The sequence below is a fragment of the Rhinolophus sinicus genome, chromosome 3 (genome assembly GCF_057876585.1).
Source record: "Rhinolophus sinicus isolate RSI-liver-muscle chromosome 3, RSI-T2T, whole genome shotgun sequence".
Lineage (NCBI taxonomy): Eukaryota > Metazoa > Chordata > Mammalia > Chiroptera > Rhinolophidae > Rhinolophus > Rhinolophus sinicus.
The window spans coordinates 138,497,759-138,524,459 of NC_142503.1; the positions used below are offsets into that span (position 1 = coordinate 138,497,759).

The 26,701-nt window shown below is 48.9% G+C and overlaps 1 protein-coding gene and 1 pseudogene across 2 annotated transcripts in view; both read left to right on the forward strand.

The window, feature by feature from the left end:
• MAPKBP1 (mitogen-activated protein kinase binding protein 1) overlaps positions 1–26,701 on the forward strand; it is a 51,547-nt gene that overhangs the window by 12,968 nt on the left and 11,878 nt on the right. Inside the window, exons 3-12 of one of the 2 annotated variants that reach the window (XM_019725426.3) lie at positions 12,383–12,474; positions 22,105–22,167; positions 22,397–22,454; positions 23,160–23,330; positions 23,720–23,857; positions 24,087–24,269; positions 24,494–24,511; positions 24,840–25,000; positions 25,758–25,947; positions 26,544–26,690. In XM_019725426.3, coding sequence (XP_019580985.3) covers positions 12,383–12,474; positions 22,105–22,167; positions 22,397–22,454; positions 23,160–23,330; positions 23,720–23,857; positions 24,087–24,269; positions 24,494–24,511; positions 24,840–25,000; positions 25,758–25,947; positions 26,544–26,690 — 1,221 coding nt within the window. The remainder of the gene's footprint in view (positions 1–12,382; positions 12,475–22,104; positions 22,168–22,396; positions 22,455–23,159; positions 23,331–23,719; positions 23,858–24,086; positions 24,270–24,493; positions 24,512–24,839; positions 25,001–25,757; positions 25,948–26,543; positions 26,691–26,701) is intronic. The other variant, XM_019725427.3, reaches the window with a different exon arrangement.
• LOC148758658 (cytochrome c oxidase subunit 6C pseudogene) lies at positions 9,821–11,277 on the forward strand (annotated as a pseudogene).

Genomic DNA, 26,701 nt, shown 5'->3' on the forward strand with positions numbered 1-26,701 from the left:
TCCAGAATAACTATTCATAGCCATATCTCTTTATGATTATGAAGTACAGGTAAAGCTCTTTTTAAACAACAGTAATGTCACTTTTATAAAAAAAAATATTATCTCTAACCTTTTTGGACTTACTCTTTAATTATAATTGGTCAGATTGGTGCAGAGCCAGGCATGTATGTATTTACTAAAGTTAGGGATAAAACTGTTTTGTTTGTAATCATTTAAGGCACAAGGATTATTCCTTCCCCATTCCTCCTGGAAAGGCATCAAAATCCTGCTTCCTACTCCAACTTCTAGGGCTGTCTCTGAAGATGGAGAATTCTCTAGGAGGTTAAAGAACTTACTAATTAAGATGACCCAAAGAGTATTCACAAATATTTTTGATATATTAAAAACGGATTCCACAAATACATATTAAACACGGGGCCTTGTGCTATAAACAGGGAGTTGTATGAGACACGGCCTCTGCCTTCCAGGAGATTATGGACTAGTAGGAGAGATAAGACAGATCCATAAAGAACTTCTGTACAAAGTACTAAGTACCACATGCCGTGTGAAGGATGCAAATTAAGTGCTGCTATAAGACTACTAAGGAGAGAGGAATCATTTCTGGCAAGAGTGATCACAGAAAGAATCAAAAGGGATGTGATACTTAGGCTGGTCCTTGAAGGAAAGGTCGGATTTCTGTAGCGGGCAGAGGTGGCAGGAAGGGAAGGGCATTCTGGGTTGGAAAAGAATATTAACTAAAGCCCTGAAGCTCCTTTCCAGTATAATGAATAATCCAGATTGACAAAGGCACATGATTCATATAGGTGAGTAGTAGGAAATAGAATTAGAAGTAAGGTAGGTAGGGCCCATTGGCAGAGAACTTTGGATGCTAGGCTAAGATATAATTTATTTAGTTGGCAGTAAGGAGCCACTGGAGGAGTTTTTGAGCAGGGGAGGCACGTGATCAAAGCTGAGCCGTGGAAAGATTATGCTGATGGGTTGCGGGAGGGGAGGCCAGGGTGTGCAGTACGGAGATTGAGTAGAAAGCCATGGCTGTATCCTGGAATGTGGTGCTGAAGGCGTAAAGTGCGGTGTTGACATTAGGAATGGAAAGGAAGGGAGCATTTTATAGAGAATAACAAGTTGAAACCTTCTTTCTTCCCATGGAGTCTCATGGCGCAAGTTGGCATGATTGCAGGGGCACCAAGAGTCCTCCCCACTCTCCTTTTTGTCTCAGAACCCACAGTCACTTTGCACACTTTGTTCAGATAAGGAACAAACAGTTAGTGTTCTCTCTGGTTACAAAGTTTGGAAACCAAGAGATTAAGAAAACTCAGCCATGTAGAATTGGTGAATAAGGAGGAATTAGATCCTTCTTGATGGTCAGACTTTTAGCTCATAAAGCTTTGTGGTCCTGTGCTTCCTGTAGGGAGGAAAAAAATGTTCCTCTTATTCTGGTGGCTTCAGTTGAGATCTCTCCTACCCTTACCTTTCCAGCAATGCAGAGAAAGGGAGGCTGGACGGGCCTGCTCTGTCCCAGGCACTGTTATTAAAGCCGCTCTTTGGACTTGCGTGCACACTGATGGTTGTATTATGAATCAGTGCTTTAGCTAGAGGCCCTTATTCCCACCCCTCTGGTCTGAGGTCTGATGCCCCCCATCTGCATACGAAATCAGATTATCTGGCTTTGACACTGTAATGTCAGTTGCCTTGGAAACGGGTGTCAGCTGTCCATATTGACTGTGGGTGCTGGTGCCAGCTGGACATGGGCAAGCTCTGACCATGTGGGATACTCTGGCGTTGAAAGACCCTCCATTCCTTTCTCTGTAACCGTCTCAGTGCGGAGAGGTCAGAACCCATTTCTTAGACCCATTTCAGCTACTGATTAGGCCTGCCAATTTTTTTTTTAAACATTAAAGCTAGCAGGAGAGGACCCTCTTGACCCTTTACTTCGTCCTGTGCCCTCATCCTCTTACCATGGTTCTCAGACCTGTCCCTGTTGACTCCACAAAAGCACGGTGACTTCCCCATGTGCCCTTTCAGAAACTGTAACATTCCGGTGGTTTGGGAGAACCTACACTCCCTCCTCAGGTCTCCCTGGTTTCTGGACCCAGACAGACCTGGGCCTACATCCTGGTTCTTCCACGCTACTGCTTCGCTGGCTCCTTCCTCTATAAAATGGAGATAATACTAGTCCTTCGTAAAGTTGTCAAGGATTCAGTGAGATCATCTTGTAAAGTGCGTAGCACAGTTCTTGGCACAGAATGCATACGTGTTCAGTAAATGATAGCTGTTATCGCTGTCGAGCCTCTCCCTGCACAAGCCCCTTCGGTACCCACAGATCTGGGTATTCTTGTAAGAATGCTAGGAACATTGTTTTCTCCTTGGTCCCAAGAACGGCTAAAATTGGGAAACAAAAAGGCAAATGCATTCGTTTAATAGTTCCCTACCTAATTTATCATGAGAACCACCAGAGATTCTTGACCCCCATTTTTGTATCTGTTGATTGGGAATCTTTTGAGGCAGGGGATGGGGATGGGATAGAACTACTATCTGAAAACATGTGTTAAGTCCCTGAGTAATTCTATTGACAGGCCAGGATTGGGAACCTTTGATCTCTAGTCTCCAGGGGCTTATGGCTAGAGGATCTCTAAGGTCACCTCCTCCTGGGCAGTGGCAGATTTACCTTCCTTAGAAGCTGAGGCTATTTTAATCTCTGTACCAGAGCATTGGCTCACTTCCAGCTAATTCTGAACTCTACGCGAGGGAGTCTGGTTTTTGTGTCATATTGGAAGTTATTTGTTTCTGGGAGCTTTCAAGGTATAGACAACAGAACTGTAAATCAGTCAGACAGGGTGGAGACCAGGAGCAGAGACCAGAGGCCAGGTCTGTTCCACAGTCTTGGAGTGGCCACCGTGTCTCTTCCGGCCTCTGACCAGATGGCACTTTGGATTCTAAAGAGCAGGAGTGAGTGAACTTGGGCATGACACCCACCTCCCCCACTCTCCTCCTCAGGCCAGTCCCTGGGTCTCTGCCCAGCTGGCTAAGTCTCTGCACAAAGCCTGCTGGCCCTTGGGCTTCCTCTGTGGCTTTTGCATAAGTGGTAATTCTCAGAATCTGGTGGAGAATTTGCTTTGTGAGATTGCAGTGTAGTGTGTGGGCAAGAAACAAGCATAGTTATTCTTAAACTGCAGGAAGGGAGGGAAAGGCGGAGAGTGCTCTGCCTTGGACAGGTCTGTGACACGCTTGTTTATAGAAACAGCAGCAAGCCCATGGTTTGGCTGGAATGACTTACAACTCAGGTATTTATAACTTGTATTGAGTGGGATTGAGAAGTGGAGAAAGAGAGAAGGAGGAAGAAAGAAACTGGTGGCAACAAAACATGACAACGAAAACAGAGATGGGCTTCCTCCCAGTTGTTGGGGTTTCTTTTACCAGTTTGAGGTCAGCTAAATCCTAGATGGCCCCAGCCTTTGGCTCTCGCCTCTTAGTTTCCTCTCTCAAGGGAGCAGCTGCTCCCTTGCCATGGCACACTCCCCGTAGTAGCCCCTCACACTAAGAAAGGAAGAGCAAAGCCACACCACTTATGCCACGGGCGCAAGCCAGAAGCCCTTCTTGAGCGGTGACATTGTCTTGGATCCACAAACTGAATCTTTCATTGGCTTATGCTTCTCTATCTTGTGGGCTGATCCATTCTAGGGATGAGAGAGAGAGATAGAGACAGACAGGCAGACAGACACACACATACACACACCAGAAAAGCTTAGAAGGCCCTGCCCAGTGTTCCTGGGATCTTGGGTTAGGAGTCTGGGATTGCTTGGAACCCAGTGCTGTGCCACCTGAGTTGCAGATGGCGCTGGACTTGGGCAAGTCTTTTTCTTGCCTCCTCCTCTTCTTTTTAGCACTTACATTGACTATCCCTCCCTTCCGGGAAGTCTCCGCTTCACTGGCTTCCTGGTTTTGCTCCTCCCTTTCTAAATGCCTGGCACCTCGTCTTCTCCATACTCTAAAAATAGGTATTCCCCGCGGTTCTATCCTCAGCCTCTCTCTCCCTTCCCTCCGTCTTCTCCCGTCTCGTTAGACTTTTGGGGGTGGTTTTCGCCTGCACGTGAACAATCCTCAGATACCTATTTTCAGTCCTGACCTCTCTCCCAAGCATTCATTCCTTGCTTACATTGCTCAATTGAATATTCTGTGGTTCCTACTAAATATCTCCGAAGTACCTTAGATTCAACACATCTGAAACAGACGTCATTGGCGCTCATCCTTCCTCCTGTGTCTAAATCTAGGTCCTTTCTCTGATCGTGGCACCATTTCTTTTCATGGCACCACCTTATTCCGTCTTTGAGGTTCAAAGTTTGAGTCTTCTCTCTTTTTCCTCCAGAGTTTGTACAGTGCCCAGTCATGCCAGTTCGATTTGTTTTGTCACTTTTGAATCCATCATTTCTTTTCTATTCCTCCTACCTTCATACTGGTCTAGATCCTCATTACTTCTCACCTGAACTATTGTACCAGCCTCCTGATTGGGGTCCCTGCCTGTGTTGTATGTCTTATATACATTGTCACCAAAACAGGTTTGATTGTGTCCCTGGCTCAACACCCTCTAATGGCTTCCCAGGCCTACAGAGGACCCCCACTTCGTTTGGCATTCAATGCCTCTCCTGACTTAATCTCCTACACCATCTTTGCTTTCATCGTTGCTCACCTGCTTTGTTATTTCCTCCTGCCAAACTTTTGGTCATACAGCTTCTTCTACTGAGAATTCCTTTTCTCTCTGTGTCTTCCTGTCAAAATCCTATCCTCACTGTGAGGCCCAGGCCAAATACCATCTCACCCTCCAAGAAAGCTTTGTTGTTTCCCTTTCCTGGTCCTGTTCAGAAAGCATCTCTCTTCCTCCTCTTTGAACACTCTGTATCTTTCTCATGACCCTCGTCACGTACCGGACTGCTTTGTAGTACGTGGTTCATCTTCCCTGATAGATGTTGAGTGTAGAGGGTAGAGTCTACATTCTTTACCTTAGGATCCCCCACAGCCTCCCAGTGGCTATTAAACTTTTTTTTAGAACAACCTGCATTAAGAAATACATGTTACATTGTGACCCAGTACACACAGACACACACACACACACACACACACTCCCGAAGTTTCATGATCAATACTTATCTTGACTACATGTCATAAGATCTGTTTTTGTTCTGTTTACTCATTACCCACTAAATCAATTTCAGGTCTCATTAATAGGCTGCAATCTGCATTTGGAAAATACTGTTCTCTTTAGTGTGAATGAGTAGTACTATCTATTGCCTCTGAGCCACCTGTTTTTTCCATCTCCTTTAATGAGAGCCAGAAGAGCACTTAAACAGTTGGCTTTATTCTTACTTTCTCTCTCTTGGGAATAGGCTATTATGAAGTTATCCCTTTATCTCATTATAGTGAGGGATAATTTTGCTTTCCTTCTTTCTCTCAAGAGGATACAATACTGCCCTGACTAGTGCATGCTGGGAGTGGTGGGTATTCAAGCCCTCCTTTGCAGTATACCTGTCGTAATTCTGCCCTCCTGCAGCCTTGCTTCCAGGGAAAGATGACACCTTCTTTCAGGTTGGTATAGGCTTTCCTCTGTCTCATCACTCTCCACCTGCCAAAGCAAAGGCTGGGTCACAACTTGATTATTCTTCCTGCGTTTAGGCTGTGTTTCAGATGTAGAGGAGGTCACCGTAAAGTACAATGTGAGTGCTTGCTTCTTAGTGCACGTCTACATGAAGCAGTATTCCTAGAACTGCGGATGTACCGTGTTTCCCTGGAAATGAGACCGAGCCGGACAGTCAGCTCTCATGCGTCTTTTGGAGCCAACATTAATATAAGACCCGGTATTATATTATATTTATTGTATTATATTATATTATGTTATGTTATATTATATTATTATATTATAAAGATCCGGTCTTATATTATAGTAAAAGAAGACCGGGTCTTATGTTAATTTTTGCTCCAAAAGACGCGTTAGAGCTGATTGTCCGGCTGGGTCTTATTTTCAGGGAAACAGGGTATTGGGGTGCTAGCTACCTACAGCAGTTGTGTCCCAAGTCACTGGCCCTAATCAGTTATCTGAGCTAGTGTGTCTTTTGGGCTATGTTTCATTGGCATTTGGGTCATGAGGGTTTCGAGCTGAATTTCCTGGGCCTCATCCCAGACTTTGAGGATAACTATTTTCCCATAGGGCCTCTTCCCTGCCTCTGTTTTCTCACATGATGCTTGAGGCCAGAACTCTCATACGAGTGGGCTTGCTTCCTTAAGTGGAAAGATGCTGTAGTATTCAGGAGGGGCTAGGTCATTGGTTCTCAAAGTATGGTCTGAGAATCCCCTGCATCCCAAAAACCTTTTAGGGGACCTATGGATTTTCCCTTTCCAATTGCGTATCCAAATGAGGCCAGATTGTATTCATCTTCAACTAGAGTAACATATCACAACAGCTTGAGGGCAGATGCAGATATGAAAATTCAGCTGTTTTCTGTTGAGCCAGACATGAAAGAGATTTGCAAACACATAAAACAACGTCACTCTTTTCACTAAATTTTTTTTTGGAAAAGTTATTTTTTAAAAAAGTGTAAAAGTGTTATGTTAACATATAATGGGGTTTATTGTTATTTTTAAATGAATTAACAAATATATTTAAATATTTCCATGATAATTTCTCATATAGTAAATATTGATAGATATAACTTGTATGAACAACAGCTCTTCGGGGTCCTTGATAATTTCTAAGAGTGTACCAAGAGAAGAAACTAAAGACTGTAATAGGCCAAACACTGAAAATCGCTGGGCTGGGTCATGCTGTGGTAACAAATCACCTCAAAATCTCCCTGACTTAACAGATAGTTTATTTCTTTTTTCTTTTTTTTTAAATTTTATTGGGGAACAGTGTTTCTCCAGGGCCCATCAGCTCCAACTCATTGTCCTTCAATCTAGTTGTGGAGGGCGCAGCTCACTGACCCATGTGGGAATCGAACCGGCAACCCTGTTGCCCAGAGACTGCACTCTAACCAACTGAGCCATCCGGCCGCCCCAGTTTATTTCTTGTTCATGCTTATGTTCAGTGTGGGTCAGCACTGGGGTTCTGATGATCAGAGTTCCTCAGGGATGCAGGCTGAGGGAGCCCCACCTCACCACTTGCTGCCATGCTGAGCAGTCAGAAGAAGGAGTAGCACCGTCCTTGAAAGCTTCCACTGGGAGTGGCAGGTCAGAGCATCATAAAAATGTGCAGCCTTATAAGCACTTAAGTGAGAAAACGAAATCAAATAAAAACACATATTTAGTTCTTCGTACTTTTCCCCCCCACGTTGCTGGGTCAGTGAGTGTCAATGAAATGGCTTGAGGATAAAGAAAGAACTGAGGGATGTGAATGGCAGGAGGATATTGCTCGTGAGGTACCAAGCCCCACACTACATCCTGGGCCAAAGCTTTTCTCTTGCTCTCTCCCTTTTTTATTAATAGTTTCAGGTGTACAAGACAACATAACGATTAGACATTTATACCCCTCACAAAGTGATAACCCCACATGACTCCATACATTGTTGTTACAATTCCATTGACTATATTCCCCGTGCTGTACTTTACATCCCATGACTATATGTATATATTGTAATTATAGTTGACATTCAATATTATTCTATTCTAGTTCCAGCCTGTCTCTTCTTTTAGTATTTACTGTGCAGTATTTAAGACATAGAATAAAGACATATGGAATATTAGCGTGAACAATTATGTGTCCACCATCAGCTTCAGAAACAAAATGTTACCTGTTCCATGAAGCTCCCTTTGTTGCCGCTTGTGCTCATCTGGATGTGGTCTTTCTGCAACAACCAGTTTTAGGTACTTTGTGGAGAGCAACTGTACTGGCCTGAAACAGCCCAGTTTTCCTGGGCTTCTCATGTCGGCTCTTTCACTGTTTCTGAAGCCTCTGCCGTGCATTCATTTATTCATCAGATATTTATCAAGTGCCTATTGTGTGCCTGGCACTATTTAAAGTGCTAAGGATACATCAGCGAGGGATAACAATGTAGATCTTGCCCTTAAGGAGCTTGTCTTCTGATGGAGAAGACAGGTCATAAGTACGTGGACAGAGATATAATCACTGTCAGGACACACTACCTGACTTTTTAAGTGCTGTGAAGAAAAATAAAGCAGGGTGAGGTGGGTCTAGAGGAAGAGCAGAAAAGCAAGCCTGGAAAGGCTTCTCTGAGGAGACCTTTTCATGAAGACCTCAGTCATTCAGCTGTGTGAATAGCTGAGGTAAGAGCATTTTCGTCCAAGGAATAGCAGATGCAAAGGACCTGAGGCTAGAATCCTCTCCAGGTGCTCGAGGCAGCCTGGGTGGTTGGGGTGGGGTAAGTGAGAAGGGACAGCGGAGAAAAGGAGGTCAGATAGGTAGCCAGAGGCCAGATGATTTAAGGCCTTATAAACAGGGTGAAATATCTGGATTTGAACTTAAGGGTGGGAAGTCATTGAGGGTTTTGAGCAGAGTAATGATTGATTTCATGTATATTTTAAAACAACTACTGGCCTGTCAAGTTGGAGAAAGACTCTAGGGGGCAAGGCCTAAAGCAGAGAGAACACAGAATTACAGCCACAGTCCAAGGGAGAAATAATAGTGGCTTGAACTAAGTGGCGTCTTGGTAAATGTTTACAGGCTGTCTGAGGGGAAAAAAAAGGACCCTGATTTGTAGTGCTTGCCGATTGCCATGGTGTAAGTACTGCCACCTTGGTGATTTCAAGCTACCACCGTGCTGCCATTGAATGTCGAGGTGGGAAAAGCTGTGCCCAGTGTCAGCTCTCACGAGCCAGTGCAAACCGGCTCCAGCACACCACCGCTGGAGCTTGGGGTGCATTTAGCCTGTGGTGTGTTTACAGGGACGGTCCCGGTTTGTCTCCATTTTCTAGGGTAGATGGAAACCATACAATGTTTTTGGAAAGAGGATATGGAGAACGTTATGAAAGGGAGAGAGTCAGTTTATAAAGTCCATCGTTCCAGAGCCTTCAAAATAATCCTGGATGTTGGAGGCCCTGCAGGAGCTCTGAACTCTCAGATCCTTTGAAAGTGGAGCTCAGCCCAAAACCTCCCTGCAAACAGGAAGCTGGTTTGAGTTAGAACATAAAATAAAAACCAGCTGATGCCCCTGAATGTTTTCCCCTCCTCTTCCCTCTCCACAGAGCCAAAGGAAACTGCCGTTTTTTCCTTGGATAGCTGCTGAGAAAGCCAGAAAAAGCCAAAAACCATAAATCCTTTGAAAAGAAGCCAAATTTTGAGCGTAGGCAAACTCCTGCCTGTGGGGTTTCCTAGCCCGGATGTCTGCACACTGCTGAGAGTCCTAGGAGGAAAGTGACTGGGGAATGCAAAGGTGCCAGAGAGTGGAGCCTGAAACCCAGGCCGCTGGAGAAAGATGTTCTGTACTAGGGTTTCTCCAACTGTAGCTTCCAGCCGCTTTGTAGGTCATGAAAGCAATAAAGTGGGCCATGACCAGAATTATTATTTAATGAACTAGAATACAATAAAAATAGAGTATCACATTACAATTATATACATTACTACGTGCAATAAGAGTACATATTGTTTTGTGATACTTTTATTTCAGTTTTATGCGCATGCACACAAATACATGTGTGGTACAGACTGGGGCATGATATACGATGTGTCTCTTACTGTGGGTCGTGGTCAAAAACGTTTGATAAACACTGGCCTGCCCTCCACCCCTCCCCATGTTTAAAATACCTTAGATATATACCTTATTTTCACTCAATTTTTTTTTTTTTTAGTTTCAGGTGTACAAACCAATGTCTTTAGGGCCTGAGGTAACTCATTTCTCCTTCCTGCTTTACGCTGCTGTTGAAAAGTCCAGGCTGGTTTCAGAATTAATTCTCCATACAGCTGGATCACCTACCCACAAAACACCCACCCAGATTCCTGTCAGAGGGAAGGCAAGCTGGGAATCCATAGGCCAGTCTTTAATTCTTTGAGACCAAAGCTGAAGCAAAGGGAGGGATTAGTGCACGTTTGAATCCGAAGGATTTGTCCGACATCAGATTAGCTTGAAGAGAAGAGGAGTGGAGGAACCTTTTAGCTCACTGCACTTGATTTTGTGACCTTTTCCGTCTGTGTGGCTAATGTGGCCTCAGACTCTGCTCTGCCGTGGGCAGTTGGTGCGGCAGGAATATTCCTGAGCTCCCTTCCCCCTGGGACAGCCAGAGGCCGGGTGCCAGGATAGAGTGGTGCTTTGAACTGAGTGTCCCTCATACTTCCCCGTTATTTTGTGCTCTCCTGCCAGTGCCTCGTGACTGGGTGCCAGGGGGGTCATTAAGCTGAGAAAAAGAGTAGAAGGAGGCATCATTTAACGCACCCTATCGAGAATGTATTGAGGGTCCATGTCTCCATCAGGAAGGACGTTGGTATTAAGGAGAATATAACTACCATGCCTCCCAGTGCTTTGACAAAACCTCAGATGCGTGGCCTTCTGGCCAAGCACCTGCAATTTCATATTGTTGGAGCGATTGTTGTATCCCTGGGGCCTGCAGCTTTCTAGAAGTTTGCTGTGGGTGACCCAAGGAAGAAGGCATATGCAGATTTCTACAGAAATTATGATTCCATGATTTTGAGGAGACAAGGAAGGCTGGTACCCTTCAGAGTGTAATTCAAGTGTAATTTCAGAGTGTAAAGCATTTCTTTGGGTTGATTCCCATGGAAGTTTGTCACTGACCTGTGTTCCTGAGCTATGAAACATGAGTATTTGGGCTAAGGAATAGTTTCTCTTGATAAATAAACAATTAACTAACAAAAAAAAAAGAACGTATTGAGTAGACTAAAGTTAGTTTATTCCACACTAGGTTTTGTGCCTCAGATGGGCTCGAGGGTTACTGGCAAGTTTGGTGCTTGCCAAGTGGCTCTGGGTTGGTGTGGTTCCCTGGAGCTAAAGTGCTTCTCTGCGTGTAGACCGAGAATTGCCGGTCCACATCCCCAAGAAGCTCAGAAAACTCTTGGGGACCTTTCTGGGAAATAGATTTTCACTGTGTTCCAGGAGACTTATTTTGGTCTTTGGCAACCAGAGGGCATTTCTTTCCAACCTAATTCAAACTAAAATGGTCCTTGGAGATAAGAATTTAAACAGGCCCTCTAGGAGCACTTTGAATTCTCCAGCTGGGACACTAAGAGAGAAGGAGTGATCCTAAAACTACCCTAATTGATTCTGGGCTTCCCCGCTCTAGAAGCTGGCCTGGACTAGGCGTAGACCAGCCTGCCACAGGCATGAACACCCATGAAGTGTTTCTGGTCCACGGCGCCCTCCTAGGACCTCTGAGACTCTTAGCAGAGTGCGGTCTGGCCTGTTTACATGGCCATTCTGAATTCAGAAGCCCCTTGCTCTGAGCCAGCGAAGACCAAGGACATCCCAGAAGAGGGCCAGTGCAGGGAGTCCAGACAGTATTAGAGGAGACTGGACCTGGAGTGACGAACAAGACGTCTGTAGCAGAGAATGAGGCTGAGTGACAAGCAGGAAGTTACAGAGCAGTCTGACTCTCACATGGCATCATCTGGCAGAAAGACCAGTAAACTAATGTGCGCCCCGGGGGGCTGCAGACGGTGGGGGGGTGGGGGAGTGTAACCCTAGTGATGATGAGAGTGATGGCGAATATCTTGTGTGGCCGTGTCCTCTCAGGATCTCTGAGCACTTTACACATGTTTCCTTTTCATCTCTGTGGGAGTTGTGGCTTGATAATAATAATTAGAGTCCTCTGAGCATCTGTGCTTTGCAAAACACAGCATTAAGCCATGTTGCTGCCTCCTAGGCTTGCAGTCTGTATGAACTGGCAGACATATGGGGGGCGTGGGGCCGGGTGGAGTCCTCTGATGGAGGGGAAGAACGTGATGGAATGCAAAGATCAGGGATATTATTAGTCACCTAATTGATACCTAACATTCTTCTGGCGTTTGGGAGATCAGAGTGGCCTTTCTTTCATGCCTGCCAAGGCACGAAGATCAGTGACCTGCCCTGAGAGTCATCGACCCAAGAGCCCCAGTCTGGGGACTCAAAGCTTTATCTTGTAAACAGAGCCTTCCTGGGTGGGGGGAGTGCTTTTTCCTCTGTGGTCATGAGCAGAGCTTTCACCCCTTCATTTTCTTTCCCATGGTACCAGCAGATTGAGGCCGCTTGAAAGCCGGCGATGCCCACTGGCTTTTCCCGTGTGATCAAGGGGCCTGTGGCCGGAAGAGAACCTGGAAAAGTCAGTAGCCCGTTCTCCTGCAGACAGAGCATCAGGAGAGCGGTCAGCACTGCAGGATGGTCCCGAGAACCTTCAGCATCTCCTTCCCAACCCCACTCTGTCCATAACATGCCACTTCTCTGTCTTGCTCTAACAGGTGACCTTGGAGAAGGTGCTCGGAATAACTGTGTCTGGAGGGAGAGGTCTTGCCTGTGACCCCCGATCCGGTTTAGTTGCCTACCCAGCTGGGTAAGTGCCTTGGAAGAGGTCTTATTGCACGAGAGTTTATAGCCATGCTAAACCAGTTGGGGTGGGCAGCAGTTTTCTGGTATCTTCTGGGAGATACATCTAGATGAATGTTTTGGTGTCAAGGCCAGGTACAGGCTCTGGCTTTGTGGCTAGCCACTCCCATCCACGCATATTCATTGACACTTTATATTATATGCAGCTCCCAGCACCTACCTTCTAGTTATTTTTAAAAACAGCTTTATTGAGATGTAATTCGCATCCCACGCAGGTTGCCTATTTAAAATGCGCAATTCAATAGTTTTCAGTATATCCACAGAGTAGTGCAGCCATCACAATCAATTTGAGAACATTTTCATTACCCTAAAAAGAAACCCCATACCCATTTCTGCCCAAGGTCTGCAGCTTTAGGCAACTACTAATCTATATTCTGTCTCTATAGATTTGCCTATTTTGGACATGTCTTATAAGTGGAATCATACAATATTTGGCCTTTTGTGACTGGCTGTTTTCGTATTTAGCGTAATGATTTCAAGGTTCATACATGTAGCAGGTATCAGCTTCATTCCTTTTTATGGTTGAATAGCATTTGATTGTTTGGATACCCCGCATTTTATGTATTCATTAGTTGATGGCCATTTGGGTTGTTTCCACTTCTTTTTTTTTTTTAATTTATTGGGGTGACAATTGTTAGGAAAATTACATAGGTTGAGGGTGTACAATTCTGTATTACATCATCTATAAATCCCATTGTGTGTTCACCACCCAGAGTCAGTTCTCCTTCCATCACCATATATTTGATCTGTTTCCACTTCTTTGGCTGCTCTGAACATTTGTCTACTCACTTTGAGAGATGTTAGCGCCATGGCAGTAGGTTTCTTTAGGCGTCTGCAGACGTGTTTCCTTTGGAGGCTTGGGGCCCCGGCTGCCTCTGGTTCTCTGTCATCCTCTGTTCCTTGCTGCTGGGCACAGGAACGTGAAGATGGGAGGCCACTGCTCTGCCACTCTTCCCCCACCCTCGGCCTGGGAATACCCGAGTTCCCCAGTCTGAGTTCCACAGCAGCTCATGTCGGTTTTGTATCTGACGTATGATTTTCTTAGTTTTATCATCTCATCAAAAAAGCTATCTTATCAAGAATTTATTCTGTGCCGGGCACTTTTGCATTTTGCAGGAATTATTTAATACTCAGAGCAACCCTGTGAGGTTGATAATATTATCATCCTATATTTTAGAAACTAAAATTCAAAGAGGTGAAGCAGTTTGCGCACAGCTAGATCACACAGCTGGTGTCTGCACTGGGTTTCAGCTCAAGTGGTCTGACTGCGGAGCTCTTACTTTTAAATAATAACTAGAAAGTCTGGGAACACCAGACTTTCTAGTTATTATGAAAAGCTGCTTTCCCCCTAAGCTGTCTACCTGCCATTGGAATGAGAAGAGCCCAAATTATGGACATCTCAGTCTATGCCAGGGAGACTCTGCCTTGGGATTCTGGGGTCAGTGTCTCTTTTGAGTGGCCCTGTGGCATTTGATGTGTGGTGGGGACGCTGTGGGCGCTGCACTGGCTTTACCCTGCAGAGGCTGAGCTGGCCTCCTCCCACCTCCCACCCCAGAAGCAAGTTGATGAATGGCTTCTGCTGCTGGACGCTCTGCTCAGCCTGCTTCAGGGGAATTCCACTCGTGCTTGCCTCTGCCTGGGAAAGCCAGGTTCCTTCTTGTTGGAGGTGGGGCTGGGGCTGGCTAGGAAAGGCCCGGGCTGCTGCCTAGTGCATGCTGAGCCCTGTGTCCCTGCCCCGGGATGGGGGAGCCCTGCGCCCCCTCTCTTCCCTACATGCCCCGGACCCCAGGCCTGGCGCCTCTAAGGGCGTGTGCTTCTGTTTACGGGCAGGTCGCAGCCTGGCTCATGTGCCTGCAAGTCATTCTGCTTGCAGGTGTTGGATGGAAGCTTCCTTGCTGGCACCTCTGGTAGATTTCCTCAATGTGCTTGTTTGGGCCAGCCCTGGGCAGTGCCCCGATCTGCTCCCTAACCTTTTGATTTCCTAGAACTTGACGTTCTGTCTTTGCCAATGGTCCCTTTCCGGCTGTCTTTGTTTTTGCTTTGTGTGAGAGCTCCCTGATGTGCCTCTGGAGTATCTGGGGGCCACCAAAGTCTGTGTGAGCCAAGCAGGCCCTGTACCTCCCTCCTTCCCTCTATTCCTATCTGGTGAGCCTAACCCCACCCCACCCCCCACCCCCACTCTCTTGTTCCTACTGAGCTTGTTGATCTGGGAGCAGCTCAGGTATCCTAGAAACAAGAAGAGAAACAAAGCTCAGAAAATTCTCCCAGAGGCCTAGAGGCAAATATCAAACCAAAACAAAGTTTTCTGAAAGGAAATGAAACAGCTCAGGGAGGGTGGGGTGGAGGGGAATGTGTATCAGGCAGAGGTGGCTCGAAGCCTCTGGGCAGACCCCTGAGTTTTCACGGCTCCCACATCTCTTCTGCAGAGTTCTCCCCCCTTTGCTTTTGTTCTCCCCACAGGAAGCCCACCTCTCACCTGTCATACTGTAAGTCCCTCTGCCCTAGGAGACCAGGCTGGTCTCCAGAGAGCCTCTTTGAGGGCCTCAGTTTAGTTGAACACCCATAACTGACATGGGCCCCTTCCCTTGCCGGCTTGGTAGAGTGGATTCAGGGGCTTTAGAGCCCAGCACAGCCCCTATTGCTAGCGTGGAGCCAGTCAGTTCTGAGATAGGGTTTCTCTTGAGCCCTAATAGCAGGGCCTGGCCTGGGTAAATGCCATGGGCAGAGTCGCTGTCGGAGTGGGAGCTGTCCTGAAAGCTGACGGGCACCATCTGGCTGCAGAGAAGAGACCTCTTGGTTGCTTTAACTCAGGAGGAAGAAGGGAAACCCAGCTCTCCCGAGGATGCCCTCCATTTCCTCAGCCCATGTTGGAATTTATGCTGAGATCCCCAGATCCAAAGCACTGGACTGGGTGTGCAGCCACAGAATCTCCTCCTGAACTGTGTTCTAGTGACATCTGAGCTGAAGGAGCACAGAGCTGCGTTCTTACTCTCCCCATGTGGGGGTTTGCCAGGGAGTATGTGGGGCGGTTGAGAGACCGGGTGAACCTGAGAGAAGAGGAAGCTGGGACTTGGTGTCCTGACGGGCACGAATCACAGGCAGGGGCACTCACAAGCATCCGCCCCCTCAGTGCCTTTTCTCCTAGTTTCCCTGCAGATCTCACACCTGAAACCGGGGCCCCTAAGTTCTTCCCCAGTTTGTTCACGGAGACAGTCATTCATTTGTTCAGCAGGTATTTGTCAAAAACCTGCTCTGGGCCAGGCATTGTTCCAGGCACAGGGTATACAGGGTGAAGAAGGCAGATGGAGTCACTCCTTTGGTGGGGTTTAGGTTCAATAAGGACAAGCAAACCATGTAAACAAATAAGTGGGCGAGGTAATATCAGAGAGTGATAAGTCTTCTGAAGAAAATAAAACCAGACAAGAATCAACATGTGAAGATCTGACATCAAAGTGTTCCAGGTGGAGGAAACCTCAAGTGCAAAGATCCCAAGGAAAGGAGGAATAAATTCACTTGTTTGAGGAGCGAAACAGTGGCCGTGGTGGTGAGGCTCAGACGCTGCCACTGGAACCCGGCTCAGAAGTCTTGCCGCTCACAGAGATTCACTTCTTGTCCGGGAAGAAAATATATTTAGAGTTTAGAGTTCACAGAGAGAAGTGTACTGGTAGCTGTATGCCAGTGGCCATGCTGTTCACTGGGTTATTACCAAGTCTTTCTCATGCCTTTAGGGCAGGGGGCTCATAAACTGTCCCAGCAACAGAGAAGCCAGTGGGTCTCATGGCCTCGCCTCAGAGGGTTACTTATTTGGAACGCTTTGGAGTCTAGGTATCTAAAGAAGACCATGACCAACGATGCCCTAGGAAACATCCTAGACACATTATCTCTTAGAATAATTAAGGCCATAAGATTCCCCTTTAAGGGTGAGTCTGGAGGGGCAGTTTGTGATTCCACACCTGGGTGAGGACCCCCATGAGTTACTGGCCTCCAGCGAGTCCTGCCTGGGATGCCACAGGGCGGACTCCCTAGACAGCCCTGTTCTGTTTGCGGTGCACCCGAGTTCCCTTCAAGAAGATAGCTAGGAGCACCATGCTGGTTACTTTGCACATGAGCTTCAGTTTCACAATTCTGTGAGGTACATACTACTATTCCCATTTTACAGATGAGGAAACTAAAGCTCAGAGAAGTTAAGGAGCGTGCCCAAGATCACACAGTATGTTAGCAGCTAGATCTGCCTGACCCCAGCTTAGTTATTGTTTCCGTCATCACCCCTCTGTCAAGTGTCAGTGAGTCCTAAAAGCCTGAGGGGGGAGGACCATGGACCTGCCCTAGGGCCCTACTGCCCAGAGCTGCTACTCAGGAGGTTCCTCCGCTTTGCAGAAAGCGACTTGCTCACTCATTCAGGAATATTTATCGAGTGCCTGTCTTCTAGGCCCTGGGATGTAACAGTAAACAAAACAGTCAAAAATATAACCTTCACAGAGCTGGCACTCTAGTGATGAAGACAGATCCCTTTCCCCTAAGCAAGTAAACTATATAGAATATTACAAGTTGACGTGCTTTGGAAAAAGTATAAGAAATAAGCAGTGAAAGGAAATAGGGAAGGTGGGGAGTGTGGGGTTGTAATGGTAGATAGGGCTAGCGCGTGACCTCTGAGCAAGGCTTGAGGAGCGTTGGTGCTTCTGCGAGTCCCTTTCTCCTTGTACCTGGTCCGAAAGGAGAAATTCTGAAGCACAGGGTGTCTGCTCGAGCTCTCTGTGTCCTGCTCCCTGTATGTGCGGCTGCATTCATTGTTCATTGCAGAGTCCATTTGTTTATGCCTTCTGGGGGGTGGCGGGTGGTAGGAGGTGGATCTCGTGGGGATGGTGGGTCCTCCATGGTGGCAGCAGGCCTGGACCTGTCCAGAGGAGGGGGCTGTCGAGGGCTTGTCCCCTCCTGGCCCAGAGAAGTTTCTGGGCAGTGGTCCTAGCACCTGGTCCGGTGCCCCCTGTGACTCCTGGGCTGAGACCCGAGACTGAGGCTGCACGGTCTTCCAGAGAGTGAGCAGCCTTCCTGCACCTGTACCCTGGGGTTCTGAATTATGGCCAGCCCAGCCTTTGTCACGTGGAGGAATTCAGCCAGCCCTGCTGGGAGGGCCTAGTAGAGACGACTGCCTGCTATGCTGGGCAGGGTCAAGGGAGAGGCCCAGAGCCAAAGACTGATTCAGATGGTGCCCCGCCCTCCCTCCCTAGCTGACCGAGGAGCTTGCTCAAAGGTCAAAGGAGAGAGAGGAGGAGGCTCCCACATCAGTGTTTTTGAGGTCTGTTCTCTTGGGAGGACCTCAACAAGTTGGGCAAAGGAGGAACCTTGGGTGTCTTTGCCAAGCTCTGCCCTCACTTCAGCATCTGCCTTATTGTCCTCACATGTGTGATCATGGGTTGGTCTCTCTCTTCCACTTTCTCTGTTGGAAGGTTTCCAAACTTGAATAATTAGAAGTAAAAATTTCAGCTTAAGGGCCTTCCTCTGTGTGTTTCCTTTTTTGTGTGTTTCCCTCCTTTGCTTAACTCTTCTGTGCCACACCTGAGAATTTTCCAGGCTATACTATTTGTGTGTATGTCAGGGGCGGGGGGGCCTGTTAGAGAAGTGAAGGGTTTGCCTCATAGCCAGTCGGTCATCTTTCTATCTACATTGTGTTCTCCCCTCCCCTCCCGTTTCCTCCCCTCTCCTCCCATTTCCACCATGGTACTGAACTGAGAGGAAAGAGGAAACAAGATGTTGTGGCCCAGCAAGACTCAGAATTTTTGTGCAGTGACTTGGAAAGTGTTTTTAGCGGTGTGATGCATTGCCCTCGATGGTCACAGTGCTGCTTTGGGATGTTAGGTTTAAAGGAAAACTCCAAAGCTTACCACAGAGCCCTCATCCCCTCCTTGTTCTGGATTTGCAATGTGCATTGACTCAGTTCAAGTCAGATGAGCTCTCAGCTGAAGCCCTCTGCCGTGGTTTATCTGCAGCTGATCAGAAAGTTAGGTGACCAGTAGCCAACTCCGACCAGAAGCCATTGCTAGAGAGAGGAGCGGAGGGCATTCTCAACAGGCCCGCAGATAGCAAGAAGGTTCAGCGAACGTCAGTTAAACCGAAAACTTGCTGGGCTCTTCACGATGATGGCCAGCCTGCGGGGTATCATCTCGCTTTTCACATACTGAATAAAGTATTAAAATCTAAATATTTAAATCTATGATCTTTGAACTCTAACTGCTGTAATTCTCATTGTGCCCTGTTCTGATTTCCAAAAATCCTGTAACCTCAATCTTTTTCCCTCAAAGTGCCCCAGTCTTCTTTCCCTCTTCTCAGAAGCTCCTGTTCGCAGTACCGTGCACATTAATTAGGTCAGTGTACTTCCTGTGTTTCCGCTTCCGGTTTCTCTTCTTTCCCCCACTCACTCCACTCTCCTTTTTCTTAGAGTGCTACTCCTGGAATCCTGACTCTGTTTCGCTTTAGCTGAGTGGCCTTGAGCAAATTACCCCAATGCTTTGAAATTGTTTCTCCCTCTATAAAGTGGGGGTAATTATACCAGCGACCCAAGGTTGCTGTAAGGATTAGCTAAAAGTCATCTGAGCTGCTTAGCAGAGTACTTGCTACATAGACAGTGCTGGGTAAATGATAACTCTTACTGGGCCCCATTGTGTGAAGAGCAGACCAGTTACTGGAGGAACTGGACGCCTTCATGTTTAGAGTTCATTGAAACTCTTGTGTGGTGCTTTTTAACTTAAGCCGAGAGACGTCCACTTCTGTTCTCTTTCCATGCTTCTGCGCTGCTGTCTTAGACAGTTAAGGAGGTTTTCCCCTCAGTATTTCCCCCATCCCTTCCTTGCTACCCTCCAAGCTTGTGATCTCCCGAGTGAATGAAGATGCAGATATTTTCTTAACCCAGCTCTCCTTTCTGGGCTGCCTTCCCAGAACAAAAAAATAGAGCCTGCTTTAAAGTTTTTACCATTACTCAGCTCCTAACAGGACTTGTCTCCGTTCTTCCAAAGGAAAACCCTGACACAGTCCCTAGCACCTCATTCCTCCCTGCCGGGAGCCCCTTTCAGCTTCATGTCCATGTTCCAGGAGTAGTAATATTAAGATTTGTCATTTGTCTGGCTCATCCTTGTGTCAGAAAAAAATTGTTTAATCTTCACAGGAGTCCTATGAGCTAGATCCAAGTGTCTCCTTCTTTACAGATAAGGAAACAGGCTTGTGACTTACCCACGATCACAGAGGTATATATGGCAGAACAAAGACTCAAACCCTGGTCTCTGACTCCCAAACCCCCAATGTCTTCATTGCCCCACAATGGAGGACGCAGAGGTCCCCAGTCCTCCTTCCATAGAAGACAAGTGAGGCATGGAGTTGGGAGGAGAGCTGGGGCCACCTGAGGCCCCACGGGACCAAGCTAGTGGACCACGGGAGGCAGGCATTCGTCCATTCAGCAAGTGGTTCTTGAACAACTGCAGTGGGCCAGACACTGCTAGGCCCAGGAGCAAAATCAGAACCAGTTCCCACCCTCATGAATGCATAGTCTAGTGGGAGAGACAGTCAAAACTAAACGTAAAATTGTAGCTGTGATAAATGTTACAAAAGATTGATACACCTGCCATGACAGCATATAACCTAAGATCTGAAAGAGGACTAAGGGTTAACTTGTGGGTCAAGGGAGAGAAGAATGTTCTAGACAAGGGAAACTCCTTCCAAGGCCCTGGAGTGGGAGGAGCATAGCAAGTTAAAGGGAGTGAAAGAATGTGGTTGGAGGTGGTTCAGGGTGAGGCTGGAGGGTGGGCAGGGGTCGCACCACCCAGGCCCTTCCCGGGTCCTCCAAGGACTTTGGTCTTAGAAGCTCCCCAGGGATTATCAGCAAAGGGTGATGCGATCAGATCAGAGGTGTGTGTATGTTTGATGTAAAGAGCGCTGGCTGTGCTCTTTATAGGAGCCTAGGTTTCCTCAGCTCAGAATTGCTGGAGAGTTGGAGCAGGTGAGCCTCAAAGTCACAATGCCTTTCGTTCCTTCCATCCAAGCTTCCAGCTCTGAGGTCCTATGAGTCTGTCTGTTTTGGAGGAATTCGGCTCCCTGTACCCTGGATTGCCCCCAATGGGAGCTGGGCAAGTGTGTGTGTGTGTTGGGAGAGGGAGTGAGAGTTTCCAAAGCCATCTGATTTTTGTCATATCTTTTAAAACCCTCCTGATATGGCATTCTGGAAGGGAAGCAGGAGACTGGAAGTTGGTATAAAGAGAAAAGGGGAAAAAGAATGAGGAAAGGGATAGAGGAAGGATTAGGAGATGGGGAGAGAAGGAGAAAGAAAACGGGGCAGGACTTGGGCGAGGGGGTTAGAGGAGGATGTGACTCAGGAATTCCAAGGCTGTTGGTAGCCTGGCAGTTCTGGCGTAGCTGGTGCACCTCAGACATCCCAGTGTCCCCAGAGAGTGCCGGTGGCATTTGCATATTGAAGTGGTGTATTGAGCCTGAGATGCTAAGCACTCGTTAGCAGCTTGTACCCGCCTTTGCTTCAAGTTTCTAGCGAGCTTAGGGTTCAGATGTGGGGGCTGCAGTGGGTTTCCTACTAAACAAGGCTGGGTCTGGGGGATGTCGCCCTTTCTCTCCTCATTCCCTTACCTGGTACAGCGGGCACCATGCTTGCTCCTGTCGCCTAGTTACGGTGCTGATGAAGTGCAGGCAGAAAGAACAATGGGCCCAGGCTTGCTGACAGCCAATGAGCCAAAGGGAAAACGCTGCCTGGTTATGGCTTCGGCTTCTTGCCCCAACTCCTACCATTTGGCCGCCTCTCTGGAGCTGCCTCTGGAAAGTCAGTCTGAACCAGATCCCATCCAGCCTTGCCACCTTCTCTGCACGGCAGGTGGAGTCCCTGATTATCTTCTGACAATCCGGCCCTTTGGGGCCAGGGATTTTTCAGGGCAGGCCCGGGAACTCTGAGGCAGTAAACAGGCTTCCCCAGGCTCTCTCAGGCTCTCTCTGCCCCTCCCTTTGTCTTACTGAGCCTTCCTGCAGTTTTGGCCCCCTGCCTCCCACCCCTTTCGCATCTGACATGCACAGGGTACGGGGGTACCGGCTCGTGCCAAGTAAGCACACACATGGGTGCACACGTGAGAGGTCTCACGCTCTCCTTGGAGCACGGATGCCTGACACGTGTGGCACCAAGCCTGTGAACTGGCTGCACACCTCGGGACGGCTTTGCCCAAACCACATGTACTCTTCCCTCCTGCACCCCTTCCTGGGCTCTGTGCGGAGCTGTGGGCAGGTCTGTGTCCCTGCTGCCCTTCGTGGGTAGGACCAGAGCTGCTGCTGGGGCTTAGGCGCCTGGTGGGGCTAGGCTTCCAAGGAGCCCTTTCACCCTCTGGCTGCAGAGATAGGCCCTGTGGGTGGGGAGGGGAAGCAGGAACATGTTGCAGGATAGAGCAGTCAGTTCCCCTCAGTGGCAAGTGGAGCCTCTCCCAGCTTCTCCACCTGGCTGCTTCCTCTGCTGGGTGACTGGAATTCCCAGATGGCCTGGGAGCTCCTGGGGGAGCTGCGGTTGGTGCTGAGGCTGTTGTCTCACTCATCTCCCCAGGTGTGTGGTCGTGCTGTTCAATCCTCGGAAACACAAACAACATCACATCCTCAACAGTTCCAGGTAAATGGGTCTGGACCCCCAGGAATCACCTCCTTCTCCTGGGAGGAGGGCACCATCTGCGGTTTCTGTGGCTGTGGCGACTGGGCCCTGGTGGGGCCCCTGAGCCAGATAGGGACGTGCCACATGTGCCATTGGTGTCTGCTGGTCTTGCCTTTTGAAGGGACTGTGAGGGAGTCAGGCTTAGGCCAGGATGCCAGTGCCCCTCTGAGCCTGCCTCCTCTCTTTGCAGGAAAACCATCACTGCTCTTGCCTTCTCCCCTGATGGCAAGTATTTGGTCACTGGAGAGGTGAGTGAAGAGGGGGGGCTGCAGTTCTCTGCAGAGGGTGCGTGTTCTGGCCTCAGTAGCTGAGAGCTATAATCATAGGCCTATTTAGGGCTGCTGCCACTTTGGCTTCTTGAACAGATGCCAACTGCTGGTTTGTGCCGTACCTTCCAGCAGCGGTGCTTAGGCCTTCGTGTGCACCCGAGTCATCTGGGGGGCCTGTTCAAATGCACCGCGTGGACCTGACCCGAGGTTCTGATTCTGCAGGGCTGGGATGGGACCCCAAAACTTATGTGTCTAACAAGTTCCCACATCATGCTGATTCTGCTGGGCTGGGAAGCACACTTTGGAAAGAAACCACTGCCTTAAAATATTCCTTATTCCCGGAGGCCCCCTTCTGGGCACATGAGGAATACCACTACCTTCTCCATCTCCTAGGGAGGCAGTGGGGGTGGAAATAGGCATGACTATAGTGGTTCCCAACCCTGGCTGCCCATCAGAATCACTCACGGAGCTCTGAACAGATACAGAGGTACAGACCTTCACCCAGAGATATTGAACAAAATCTGGGGCCATTTCCTCCTTGACAGTCATTGTCCTGAGATATTGATGGTGTTTCCTCTACACCCGTGCCCTGTGTAGCACTCTGCTCTTGACTCTTGGCCACTCTGAAGGGGTAGGGGTGCTGTCTGCCCCTGGCCCTCACTGCCAGTTCTTGCCTCCCTGCAGAGCGGGCACATGCCTGCCGTGCGGGTGTGGGACGTGGCTGAGCACAGCCAGGTGGCAGAGCTGCAGGAGCACAAGTATGGTGTGGCTTGCGTGGCTTTCTCCCCGAGCGCCAAGTACATTGTCTCCGTGGGCTACCAGCATGACATGATCGTCAACGTCTGGGCCTGGAAGGTGAGTGGGCTGGGTGGGCCGGCCTGGCAACCTCACGGGGGCCCGAGGGCCAGGTGGGGAGCCAGGGAGACGCTAACCTGAGCCCCTTCACGCCACTCTGATGATTCTAGAAAATAACGGGAAGTGGGAAAGAGCAACTACGTAGCCAAGTGTGTTGGTAGAAAGGGGCTAGCTTCATCCTTTTAAGGACCTCCAGAGGAAATGAGTCTCCTCAACTCCTAAAAGGGATTCTCCTCCTCCCCCCTTTTTTTCTGACCAGTAAATCCTGGAAAGAAACTTTTTTTTTTTCCCAAGTACAAATCCTATCTAACCCTCCTCCATCCTCTGAACCTCTTTCTTCGTAGCTGCAAGAGGCAGAACCTTGATTCTTCCTTTGGCTTTCCCTCCAGAAAAACATTGTGGTGGCCTCCAATAAAGTGTCCAGTCGAGTGACAGCAGTGTCCTTTTCTGAAGATTGCAGTTACTTTGTCACTGCAGGCAATCGGCACATCAAATTCTGGTACCTCGATGACAGTAAGACCTCGAAGGTGAGATGCTGAGGCCAGAAGTAGCTACCAGGGCCAGGGCCTGCTCAGCCCCTCAGGAGACCCTGCTCCACTCAGGCCCCTCTCTGCTTACTTAGCAGCCGTACAGAAGTTCTGGATGAGCCAGAAGCTGTCTGGGCCGAGGAGTAGTCTCAGAGAGCCAGGGGGGGGCCTAGTTTCCAGGGGCAGGCTCAGGGGGGGACAGGTAGGCAACCGTGGTGTGTCTCCATAGGTGAATGCCACCGTGCCCCTGCTGGGCCGCTCGGGGCTGCTGGGGGAGCTGCGGAACAACCTGTTCACCGACGTGGCCTGTGGCCGAGGGAAGAAGGCAGACAGCACCTTCTGCATCACATCCTCAGGGCTGCTGTGCGAGTTCAGTGACCGGAGGCTTTTGGACAAGTGGGTGGAGCTGAGGGTAAGTACCTCTGGCCCAGTGGGTTGGGGCTGCCCAGGTCTCAGCGCAGGAGAGAACCGGTGCCTATGGCTCCTCCCAGGGGCTGGGCCCTCGTGCATGCAGGAAGGGACCCCAGGACAAAGGAGCCTGAGGCCAGAGCTGAGCCCCTTCCAGCCTGTGGAGATCTGTATAACTGCCTCCTCTCTGCTCTTTCTGTCTTTCCCCTGCTTTCCTCTTCTGCTCAGAACACAGACAGCTTCACAGTAAGTGGTGCCTAGACTCTCCTCTCTTTCTCATGCTGTTTCTTTTCTCTTTGCCGGGCTTTTCCTACTTTGTTTTCTTTGTCATAAACCTCTGGTACCTCAGGAGGGTCCCTGACTCCCAGCACCCAAATTGTACACGGCTGTGGGCCGCCTCGCCACCTGCTGCTGGGGTGGGGGGGGCATCTCTAGATAGCAGCCGAGGGGCTCAGGCCGGAGCAGCCGGGCTGTGTTCCCGTCCTTCGCCTTGGCTGGTCGCTCCTCTTGGCAGACGACTGTGGAGGAAGGCCTGGGCAGGTGGCCCGTGCTGACCTGACTTCTCTGCCTGCAGACCACCGTGGCCTACTGCATCTCTGTGAGCCAAGACTATATCTTCTGTGGTTGCGCCGATGGCACCATACGTCTCTTCAACCCCTCCAACCTGCATTTCCTCAGCACCCTGCCCCGGCCCCACGCCCTGGGGACGGACATTGCCAGCGTCACTGAGGCCAGGTGAGCGATGTGGAGGCCCAGCTCCACTCAGAGCTTTACGCTGTGCTCAGCCCTTCCCCGGCTGGGCTTCAGGGAACATGGTGAGAAGTGTCTTGATGCCCCAGACATTACCAGGAACACTTCTGTCGATAAAGAGGTTTGGGTTTATTGGTAGTTGTTGTAACCAAGGAGAACCAGGGAGTATCTCACTCCGTACGTGGGGGGTATTGTAAGATTTGGGCTGTCTGGGGTGATTTTAGGAATGGTTCAAGAGATCGAAGTTTTGCTCTGGTTGGACGCTGTCAGGAAGTGGGGGCAATTGTATCACTGGATGTCGGTGGGGACCAAAGCTATAATTGGTAAAGAAGCAGCCGTCAATCCTGATAGATGGGAAAGGGGGACGCTCGATCGTTTTTCTGGTTTGCGCAGTGATCTTGTTTTTCTCTGCGTTCAGACACTATGACCGAGGGGTCTTGTTTTTGTTTAGCTCTGTCATGGCCACAGAGTGACCTTGTCTGCTGTGGGTGTTGTGTGATGCTCTTTGTGTGCAGCAGGAGAACACCATGGCCCAGCAGCTAGTGCCGGGTCGGCTCCCAGCTGACAGCTGTCAGGTGCTGCTGCTTTCTTTCTTAAGCAACTGTTTCTACACCGGCACGTCCAGACAGGGCTCCCTATGCTCTGCTCCTTCCTTCATGGGTGGGCTTCTGGTTTTATTCCCTTCGATCCTTCATTCCATCAGCTCATCACTCATCAGTCTGCCCTATCCTCTTCCCCACAGCCGCCTCTTCTCTGGCGTGGCCAATGCCAGGTATCCAGACACCATTGCCTTGACCTTTGACCCCACCAACCAGTGGCTGTCTTGTGTATACAACGACCACAGCATTTATGTTTGGGATGTGAGGGATCCCAAGAAAGTGGGCAAGGTGTACTCGGCTCTGTATCACTCGTCCTGCGTCTGGAGTGTGGAGGTACGTGGGCTGGGATGGCTGGAGACTGACCAGGTTTGCTGGGATACCATTGCGAAGACAGAACGTGGGGATCCCCAAGTGTCACATTACGTTCCTGCTGCCTGCTTGTGTCTTCAGCAACATCCCCGTATGTCCGCCTATTGTCAGACGGGCCCTGAGGATTGAACTTGAATTTTAGTGCTTTTACATCTTAGGCTCCATTCCGTGAGCTCCCCACCACACACACACACTCCCCCATCCTTAGCTTTGCCTTGTCCTAGGCTGGGTGATCTTGGGCAAGTTACTGAACTTGACTGAGCCTCAGTTTCCTCAACTGGAGAATAATGTACCTGATTCATCTAAGTGTTCTAAGAATTCAATGAGATAATGTAAGTGGGAGACACAGAAGCGTCCCTAGTACACAGTAGGTGCTTGGTTAATGTACTTTCATTAGTGATTGTGAAGAGTACCTAATAGCTCTGGCTTGCTTACTGTGTGACAGACACTGGGCTAAGTCTTGGCCAGCTGTGTCCCTTTAATCTCATTCCCTTGTCCCTGGACAGGAAAGGCACTGCTCCCTAACTGGAGACGTGACTTTGTTCCCTCTGCCTCCTCAGATCTACCCTGAAGTGAAGGACAGTAACCAGGCCTGCCTGCCCCCCAGTTCCTTTATCACCTGTTCCTCGGACAACACCATCCGCCTGTGGAACACCGAGAGCACAGGGGTGCATGGCTCCGCCCTGCACCGAAACATCCTCAGCAATGTGAGCCCTGA